This window comes from Zootoca vivipara, chromosome 9 (genome assembly GCF_963506605.1).
Source record: "Zootoca vivipara chromosome 9, rZooViv1.1, whole genome shotgun sequence".
Classification (NCBI taxonomy): Eukaryota; Metazoa; Chordata; class Lepidosauria; order Squamata; family Lacertidae; genus Zootoca; species Zootoca vivipara.
This window is the reverse complement of record NC_083284.1, coordinates 40,260,854-40,271,232: the sequence shown is the minus strand read 5'-3', so window position 1 is coordinate 40,271,232 and position 10,379 is coordinate 40,260,854. Positions and strand designations below refer to the sequence as shown.

At 44.5% G+C, this 10,379-nt stretch overlaps 1 protein-coding gene across 1 annotated transcript; it reads left to right on the top strand.

The window, feature by feature from the left end:
• Positions 1-2,650: 2,650 nt before the first annotated feature.
• SFRP2 (secreted frizzled related protein 2) lies at positions 2,651-9,722 on the top strand. Its single transcript, XM_035113887.2, has 3 exons — positions 2,651-3,409; positions 5,794-5,874; positions 8,320-9,722. The coding sequence occupies exons 1-3, from the start codon at positions 2,911-2,913 to the stop codon at positions 8,622-8,624; spliced, it is 885 nt and encodes a 294-aa protein (XP_034969778.1). The 5' UTR covers positions 2,651-2,910; the 3' UTR covers positions 8,625-9,722.
• The last annotated feature ends 657 nt before the right edge of the window (positions 9,723-10,379 follow it).

Sequence of the window (10,379 nt, the reverse complement as noted above, 5' to 3'; positions counted from 1 at the left end):
GGTCTATTTCTTAACAAGGAATTTCTTATCTTCCTTGTTGTGAGAAAAAGAGAACCGGAGAGATATAGCAGGAAACAGAAAGCGAGAAAGAGAGATGCAAAATTGATCTGGCAACTTGTTTGTTGCTTAGATGTGGTTTATGTAACAACAGATTTCATTTTTGGTTTCATGAAAGTATTCTGAATTAAGAAGGAAATATTTCTAAATAACCCTAACATGTACAAAGTGCTATACAGCAGTGTTTCCCAACCAGGGGCCTTATGGCCCCCTGGGGGTCCCCAGGATATTCCAAGGGAGGTAGAGGTGAAAATTGTATAAATGGGGGGGGCCACAACACAAGACTAGGGGGCCACAGAGGGAAGGGGGAAGTGAAGGGGGGAAATCATCATTTTTATTTTTATTTTTAAAAAGCCTGATTGGCTGGCTATCCGCTTGGCCAATCACAAGCGCGTAAGGGGGCTCACCAGAGCTGCTTGTTGCTGCCACCAGTGGCAACCTGGGCCTAACTCTGCAAGGCGCAGGGTGCAATCCACTCCAGTGCCTAGTGCAGGGGTCAGCAACCTTTTTCAGCCGTGGGCCAGTCCACCATCCCTCAGACCATGTGGTGGGGCGGACTATATTTTGAAGGGGGGGGGGAATGAACAAATTTCTATGCATTTTAAATAAAAGGACACATTCTACTCATGTAAAAACACGCTGATTCCCGGACCGTCCATGGGCCGGATTTAGAAAGCGACTGGGCCGGATCCAGCCCCTGGGCCTTAGTTTTCCTACCTATGGTTTAAATCATATGACTCCCCCCACTCAAATCCTGGGAATTGTAGTTCATCAAAGGCACTTGGAATTATAGCTCTGTGATGGGTGAACATCTAAGACACATAGCTTTTATTGTACCCTAAAATTTGGCGTTCCTGGCGTGCTCTAGTCCATGGGGTCACAAAGAGTTGGACACGACTAAATGACTAAATAACAACAACTACAAAATTTGGTAAGAGAGGCTGTGTCTGACTTTGTGGGAAATATTTGGAGAACAATGCTACTTTGTTTCTTACTGATCCCATGAAGCAATCCCCTGTATCTTATGTTGCAACACTCCCTGAGATCTACGAACAAAGGGTGGTATACAAACAACAACAGCAACATACATACATACATACATATTCAATAAAGGCCTAAACCATATCTAGAAAGTCTTTACGCATGCACTAATCAAGTGTAAAGAACTCAAGCTACGCATGCATGTCTTTGGTATGGGAAGTCGAAAATTTATAAAAGTTTTATGAACCATATCCTTAGGAAGAACCTGTATAGAGTTTGGGATAAATATAAAAATTTGCTGGAAAGGATAACACCTTTATGGCTATCTCCTTTCAAGGTTATTACAATTAATAGAGTTAATGTGGATAGACAGTGGGCGACTTACAGGGAATTGCTGCATTTTATGGCGGGGGGGGGAGGCAAACTGAAATCAATGGAAAATGTAAGGAGCCATGTTATGGATTTCATGTTAGGAATCATTAGGAAAGGGATTGAAATGAGAGCTATGAATATCGTAAAGTTATTATGCAAATCTATGGTAACTTGACCGTACACTTGCAGAACTGTGTGGAATTCTGGTTACCACACACCTTTTAAAAAAGGATATTATGGAGCTGGTACAGAAAGGGCAACCCATATGACCATGAACAGGAACAACTGCCCTCAGAGGAAAGGTTGCAACATTTCAAGCTTTTAGATTGGGGAAAGGTGAGCACATGACAGAGGTGCATCAATTATGTCATGGTGTGCGGAAAGTGGGGGAATGTGCTTTCCTGCCTTTCTAGTAATATAGTGGTATCTTGGTTTAAGTACACAATTGGTTCCAGAAGTCTGTACTTAAACTGAAACGTACTTAACCTGAAGCGAACTTTCCCATTGAAAGTAATGGAAAGTGGATTAATCCGTTCCAGACGGGTCCACAAAGTATTCAACCAGAAGCGTACTTAACCCGAAGTATGAGTGTAATTGGTTCCAGAAGTCTGTACTTAACCTGAAGCGAATTTTCCCATTGAAAGTAATAGAAAGTGGATTAATCCGTTCCAGACGGGTCCTCTGAGTACTTAAACTGAAAGTACTCAAACCGAGGCGTACTTAAACCGAGGTATGACTGCACTAGAAACCAAGTCATCCCATGAAGTTAAATATTGGGAAATTCTGGGCAGACAAAAGGAGATACTTCTCCACAGGGCACATAGTTAAACTGCAGAATGTGCTGCTCTAGGATGGAGCAATAATAGCCTCCAATTTAGGTTCCTTCCAGATAATGGCTGAATAATGGAAGCAAGTCATTCAGAAGCTGCAAATTACTCTTAGGCAACAGTTGTTGTTGTTGTTTTAAAAAATAAACTTTTCAGATTTTCCATTGAAAATGGCATTTGCCATTCCGCCTCATGAAACCAGTTCAGCTCGCCCTAGTTTAAACACACGCACGCGCGCATCCCGAAACATTTTCTGCGAGAGTTTTCTCGCCAGAAAGACCAACCACGAGGGGAGAGATCGGGGAGGGGGAACGACCCCCCCCAGCTAGTCGAGGCCAATCCCTGCCGGCAGATTGTCAGACGGCTCCGCCCACGGGCCCCTCTCGATTTGCATAAGAAAACTGCCAGAAAGCTCCGCTGCGCTTCGCGTCTGGGGTCAGTGTGCCCGTCGGCGCGGGGAAGGAGCGCTTTGCAAAAGCTGCATGCAGCCTGCGGGAAGCTGAGCATTGCGCGCGCGCTCTTCCCTCCTCTGCACCCCCCTCTCTCTTTCTGCCTTTTTGCAGCCTTCGGATACCCGCCCCGCCACAGCCTCCTGGATCCCCAGAAGAGCGGACCCTTTTGAAAGCAGGCCCATCCCTGCAGCAGCCTCCAGATTCCTCTCCCCGGACCCGCGATGCAGCGTCGCGCCCTTTTCCTGTGCCTGCTGGCGCTCGCCACGCCTTGCATCGGCTCGGCGCGGGGTCTCTTCCTGTTCGGGCAGCCCGAGTTCTCGTACAAGCGCTCCAACTGCAAGCCCATCCCGGCGTCGATGCTGCTGTGCCGCGGCATCGAGTACCCCAACATGCGGCTGCCCAACCTGCTGGGCCACGAGACCATGCAGGAGGTGCTGGAGCAAGCGGGCGCCTGGATCCCGCTGGTGCAGAAGCAGTGCCACCCGGACACGCGGAAGTTCCTCTGCTCGCTCTTCGCGCCCGTCTGCATCGACGACCTGGACGAGACCATCCAGCCCTGCCACTCGCTGTGCGAGCAAGTCAAGGACAGCTGCGCGCCCGTCATGTCCGCCTTCGGCTTCCCGTGGCCGGACATGCTGGACTGTAGCCGCTTCCCGCAGGACAACGACCTGTGCATCCCGCCGGCCAGCGGCGAGCACGTCCTGCCGACTCCCAGAGAAGGTAAGAGGGCGCCTTCGGGCACCGATTGCGGGCACGGCGAGCCTCCCGGGGCGGGCGCAAAGACGGAGTTTGCTCGATGGGGAGCGCGCACTAGGCACGCTTGCGGGAAGCAGATTCCCAACGACGGTCGTGGGCATTTCCAATGGGCTCCTCGTCACATTTCCCAGGGGATAAGCGCCACTGAAAGCAGGGGACTTGCTGAATGAATAACCGTGTAGAAGAATGCTTCGAAAGTCTCTCTAGGAGGGAAGGATTGGCTAAAGTGCATAATTGGAAGTAATCCCGTTGGGTTCAGTGGCGTTACTCCGCAGTGAATGTGCCCAAGGACTGCAACCAAGCAGCCTGACTTACTTGGGGAGAAATCGCAATGTGTTGACTTGGGTTTTTGCCCAGGTGAGCATGAATCAGATTGCTTAAGCTACCAACCTGAGGACACTTACTCCAAAGTAAGTGCAGTTGAAGTCAGTAGACTCCCCTGGATAAGAATGTTTAGAAGTGAATTGCTTGCCTCCCCCCCCCCCGTTTTTTAAAGGAATAAGGTATCAAAAGTAGCAAACCCACAAAATAAAAGCCCTCTTCTCATCAATTATCTCAGCTTTAATAAATGGTATCTTTTTTGGAAGGGAAGAATCAGAGCCTCCTATAGCACAATGGAACTCTGTTACTTTTGAACATCCAGGGTTCTACTATAGATATGCTTTAATCACTCCAGAACCTCAGATATGTTTTCAGACCATCACAGCACCAAACAATGATTCAGTGGATGCCCCCTTACTCCAGAAAACTACAGTTTAACAAAGCAAACGCCACAGGCTTACAATTTCCCAAGGTCTGAAATGCTCAGTGCAGTCCTAAACACAGTTAATAAGAATGAAGCCAAGCTGAATTCATTGAGACTTACAGTGGGATCTTAAATATGTATACTCAGAAACAAATGACTTTGAGTTCAGTGGGGCTTGCTCCCAGGTAAGTGGGTATAGAATTCCACTGTTGAGCTTATAGTATGCTCAGTGTGCAATTGTCAGGGTGCAAATAAGTTTTTTTCAAATCTACAACTGCAGATTTGTTCATTCAGAGAAAGTCCCATGAATTGCATAGTAAGCATACTTATAGGATTACAGTCTTAGACCTGATGAACTTCAGTGCACTCTTAGTAGTCCAGTCCATGTTCACATGGAAGTAAATTTCATTTAATGTGAGTGGGCTTACTCACAAGGTGCGTTAATCACAGTACTCTGTAATTGTAATATCAAACATCATATTCAACCCATTAGCCCATGCTCAGAGCAAACCTATTGAAACAGGCTTAAGTAAGCTCATTGATTGCAATGAGTCTCATCTAAATACGACTTAGTTGGATGTCCTGCTGCTCAGGTTGTCCTATTTAAACAGGCTAGCATTGTTTTAAACTCTTGTGGAGGTTTGCATTTTGTTTAATTGATGGTTTCTCTCACCGACCCCTACTGATAATAATATGGAGAGGGCACATACTAAATAAATTTGTTGATAAAGGAATCAAATGCAAAGAGTGTCAAAGTCATGTCTTCTCATTTTAAATAAATAAACTAAATGCTTTCAGCCACAGTTTAGATGGTTTTAATTAGCTAGGCGGAGGGAAGGAGAGAGAGAGAGAGAGGGAGGGTGACACTATCCCAAGTTTTTAAATAAAGAAGAGAAAAGAAGAGGGCAGATTTCTGAAGCAAACCCATCAGGGAAACCTTGTGTATTGTATTGTCACTCTCCTTTCCTCCACTCAATGCCCCCCATCAAGGCATTGATTTCTTTTCCTCCTGGGAGAACCTAAGGATGTGGGGGGGGGAGCTTTAATCTCCTTCACATCCATTGCCTTTTCAATATTCCTTCGAGCCTTCCCACTGAATTTGCAAGATATTTCTTTAGCATGACTGTTTAGTTTTCTTTCAGCTATTATTATTTCTAAACTAAAACAAAATGCTTTTACTCTTTTAAGCTCAGAATACACTCTAAGCTGTCCCTGTAGCTTCTGACGAAGGCATTGAGGGCTATACATCTTGCTTTCTGCTGTTTTTTCCTTTGTATTTCACAGGTTCTTCCCTCATGCCTTCAAGTTGGTCCCACGCAGCTGATGTGCAGAGCAATCCTATGTATTGCTTTGCTTGGAAGTAAGTCCCACTGTGTTCAGTGTGGCTTACTCGCCAGATATTCAGCACTGGATCACAACTTTATGGGTTTGGGAGCTGATCTATGGAACTGGTTCAAGAATAAGGCAGAATCTGGTGGTCACAGCTGTGTGTGTGTGTGTGTGTGTGTGTGTGTGGAGTATACTTTGTTTCCAAACGCCACCTGCTGTTCTCTTTTGAACATCTCTGCTGAAGATTTCTTTCTTTAAATATATTTCATTCTAGCACCAAAAGTTTGTGATGCCTGCAAAAGCAAGAGTGAAGATGACAATGAAATTGTGGAAAACCTCTGCAAAAATGACTTTGGTAAGTTGTTGTTGTTGTTTTTAAAGTCACTCTAATTAAAAATGGGGAAGAGTTGTCGTACTGTCTGCTATGATAACCAAGCAGTTTTGCATGACACATACAGAACTGGCATTTAGCTTTCTTCAGAATCAAGTAGATTCTGGGATTGGTGTTAGCAATGGGACAATCAAAGCCGGTTAGGATAAGTAGTGCCAATGGGGCAGCAAGCTTCCAAGTTGTTTAGAGTTCTGCCTTTGAATAAACATGGCAGCCATGTTTCAATTCTTATTAACAAAGTGAACGTCAGTGGGGCTTATAGTACCTGTGTAGTGTCAGCACCTGTTATCGAAAGCTATGGAGGAAGACAAACTGCATGAGGTCCCTATTGGGAGCAGTCAAGCACTCAGCATCAGCAGCAGTGGATAGAGCTATCCCTCCTACCATGTGCCTCATTTTCCTCCTTCCCTGCATAGGAGCAACTGGCAGACATTCTCTTATGTGGAAGAAAGCAGTGAGGCCCCTATTAAAGTAGAAGCTCCGCCTCCGCCTCCTCCTCCACTCCTTTTACATTTTGCATAATATACTTTGCCCCACGGCAGTCAATAAAGATCAGGTTGATTTTCTGTGGAAGATCAGATTGATTTTCTGTGGCTTCTACCTTTGTCGTACTATTGCTGCATCTTCATCTGTATAGTCCCACCCTAGGTCCCATAGCCTGGTCATCATTGAATGTGACAGGTCACAGCAACTTTTCCAAACACATAAAATATTTGTGTATTTTAAAAACCATCTGCAGTAACGCTGGGGCATCGCAGAATCTTCTGTAGATATGCATGGCATTCTCTACCATGTGCACCAAAGGCAACATCCTATTTTAAAGTATATTCCACATATACTTTGCTGACCGTTGCTTGTGTGCTACACTGATGCAACTGGGAGCCTTTCAAAGTAGACCCAGGCAGCAGAGCTGTGCTGAGGACCTCGTCTCCATTCTGTTTCCCTTCTGATCCTTCTGCAGGGAGAGGGGGGTGGGAGGGGAGGCTGAACTCCTGTCCTGCTGTGAATCTGAGAGCATCAGGCTTTATCCTCTCCAGTTCCCATCTTCTCATGGAGAGGGAGGGAGGGAATGCTGAGCACCCAGTCTGATGGGAACGATGTCAGAAAGGGATTCCTCTTGACTTGGATTATTGGGCGGTGAGAAAGCTGAAAAGATGTGAGAGGGGGCTGAGTTTTGTCCTCATTGGTTTCCAAACCACCTGGTCTTTATGGCGTTTCTGACATGCAAAGTGCTTCAGATCTTAACGTTCATCCTCAAGAGTCATGGCAAAGCCTTTGCATTCCAGAGTTGTTCTTTTTAAAAGTTTCTTCAGAAAACCCAGCATGCCATGAACTGCAGCCCAACTGCTTTGGCGGAAGCAGATTGAGAATGGCAGTACTGAGGTGAGATGGCTGGCATATCCTTACAAGACATAAACATTTCTGGGCTGGTAATTGGAAAGGCCTCTTGAGTGAGGCAGATAACATATGAGAAAATAGTTGGCAGAGAAATAAAAGTTTAGTATTATAAACACATGCTATAATTTTATCAGATTAGAGCTGGGAAAGTATTTGTGGTGGAATTTACAGGGATAATATTCTTATCAGAAGGGAATTGCAAAGACAATGAGTTACTGCCTGTGTAACTAGTCTTTTTAAGTTTTCATGTGGCACATCCAGTATGAGATATTCAGATAAACATTTTCTTGGTGGCTTGTGTGTGTGTGTGTGTGTGTGTGTGTGTGTGTGTGTGTGTGTGTGTGTGTGAAGCATGCCGTGTAGGTTTCTTAATGAGCCTTGTGTTCCTCCCGCCTCTTTCCAGTTATTTTTCCAAATCAAATGCAGATGTTAAACCAATTTTCTTTCTCTTTGGCCTGTTCTTTTGCATACAGTACGCAAGCAATGTCGGTTCCTTACAGGTTCACCTAAGAATCTTTCTAACCTCGTAAATTAAGCCTCGTGATCTCGGCAACATCCGCGATCAGATTCCCTATGAATCGTAGGCCTCCCCACCCTCCACCCCAGCAGCTTTGGTGAGAAGACATTGTGCCAAGTTGAAACCTTAATGCATAATTAATGTACAAAAATGGGGGGCTTGGTTCCCCCCCCTCCTGTGTTTGCAAACGAGAGAGAAAGAGAGAGAGAGAAAAAAGCTGGAGAAAAAAGGCCCACTTAGAAAAGTTTTGTTTAAAAGAGAAAGAAAGAAAGAAACACACCCCAAGGTTGATTCAAACTGAAATGACTTGCATGCCCTTGGTAGCTTTAGAAATGGAGCCACCTGCTGTCCATTCTGTCAGCCCCTGACAGTTTAATTAGCAATAGAAGACCTCCCTCCCCAGGTTCTCTTTATCTGCACTAATGGGAAAAACCTCGCTCTCTCGCTCTCTTTCTTCCTTTCAACATGCCCCCGCTCCCCGTTATCCCTATTAGCTCTGAAGATAAAAGTGAAGGAGATCGCCTACATCAATGGGGACACCAAGATCACTCCGGAAACAAAGAGCAAAACCATCTACAAGCTGAATGGGGTGACAGAAAGGGATCTGAAGAAAACGGTGCTTTGGCTCAAAGGTGGCCTGCAGTGTACCTGCGACGAGATGAACGATATAAACGCACCCTACTTAGTGATGGGACAGCGGATGGCTGGCGAGCTGGTGATCACCTCCGTCAAGCGGTGGCAAAAAGGTCAGCGAGCATTCAAGAGGTTCTCGCGCAGCATTCGCAAACTGCAGTGCTAGTTGCTTGCCACGTTTGGCCCTGTCTAGTCACCAGCCTCAAGTTCTTCCAAGCGCCTTGCACCTCCTGGCTTCCACTGCAAAGCACAGCAGCCATGGGAGAGGAAACATCGTTTATTTCTTTCTTTGCGGTGGGGGAGGAGGGACAGGAAAGGGGAGCCTCCCCTCCCCAATTTTGTACATATAGTAAAACTCTCATTACAAAAAAACAAACAAAAACATGAATACTTTTTATGATTGTATTAAAGTATCTTGCTTAGAGCTAGCTATTTGCATCGGTGCAAAATGTGACTTTAATTTTTTAAATCTTTTGTTTTGGTTTTTTCCATTTTGAACAGTCCTTCAGTGCGGCTAACGTTTCTGTATAGGGTATATTACACGTTAGCTTTGGTAATCATCAAGTCCAGTTTGTCAGGTTCCGTTTTGATGCGGTGCGAAAAGGGCTCCATGAAATGATGTTGCCCTTTCTTTCTTCAGAAGATAGTAAACCCCAGATATGGCTACTTTCTGGTCTATTTGAAAGGGAATCTGACAACGATGTCAAGTCACTAGGAGTGCCACTTATACACCTTTCCATTTGGGACTACAATTCAACACAGAGTTAAAAGTCCTCTGAGTTCGGTTGTCTTGCGCATAGCTTAAAGTTACAATCCTGGAGTTTGTCCTTACTTCTGTAAACATGCGTAGGATTGCACTATAAATCTGTGTTGAATTGTGGGCATTCTGTTTCATTTTGACCTGGAATATTGGACCACATTTTACCCAAGATAAACATGTCCCCTATTTTTATTCACTATAGGGAAAGTACAATCGTCACATGTGCTACTTATGCAGGAACTGCGTCAATAAAGGCATATTAACCATTTGCACACAGTATTTTATACAAACCTGTTAATAGTTTTAAACTGACTCAATGCACATTTGAGGAAGGTTTCTTTTTGTGCTGTTTTGGTACTACTGCCTTCACAAATTAAACCTTTCCTTAGTCTAACTGTAATATAAGTAGTGGTTATTCTGAAAGAGTTGTAAAATATTACTTTAACAAACCTTGTAAATATTCCAGATAAACCTTATATTCTTGTATATAAACTTTACATCATACAGTAGTTTACCCTTTGTCTTTGTTCTTTGGGGGATCAAATGAGGCTGTGAGCAATAAGTCTTACCTCCATACTATCTAGCCATTTTTATTTTACTTGTCAAACAACCAGAACTTTTTATTTATCCTCTGTCCCACCAACATTGGCCCATGAAAGCCTGAAGGATTATACATGTTCGTATCCTTAGATGTAATATATCCATCCCGTTTAGATGTGACCACAGCATGGTCCCCAAATACATTAAGGTGGGTAATGTGGTAACCATGTAAATTAAACTTCACCGAATTCTCTTACTGAAGTAGCATTTGTAGGTGTCCAGGATAGAATGCTTTTAAAAGATGCAGATGAAATTGTTCGGTTTGAGCTACTCCATGCACTTTCCTCAAACATACATTGAATGCTTCCCTGGCCATTTCTTTATTGCTGAAGTTCTTTTCCAGCACTATTCAACTTAGGACAGCCAAAACTCTAAACGATCTTCAGGACCGCAAGAAAGAGCCGACAAAGATTATACATGAGTCATGTAGGCACAGTCTTTTTGCACCCTCTGTGTGAACATCTTCAGAAACTTGGGACAGCTCTTGCTTGGTAAAATACACATGGATGAGGTTCTCATCAAGGTCATGCACATATACCAAGCTCTCACCAAGCCCTTTCA

Excerpts from the sequence above, each read along its gene's own strand:
- SFRP2 (XM_035113887.2), top strand. The coding sequence starts at position 2,911 with ATGCAGCGTCGCGCCCTTTTCCTGTGCCTGCTGGCGCTCGCCACGCCT. Across the intron at positions 3,410-5,793 it reads CCTGCCGACTCCCAGAGAAG|CACCAAAAGTTTGTGATGCC; the intron begins GTAAGAGGGCGC and ends ATTTCATTCTAG. Across the intron at positions 5,875-8,319 it reads CCTCTGCAAAAATGACTTTG|CTCTGAAGATAAAAGTGAAG; the intron begins GTAAGTTGTTGT and ends TATCCCTATTAG.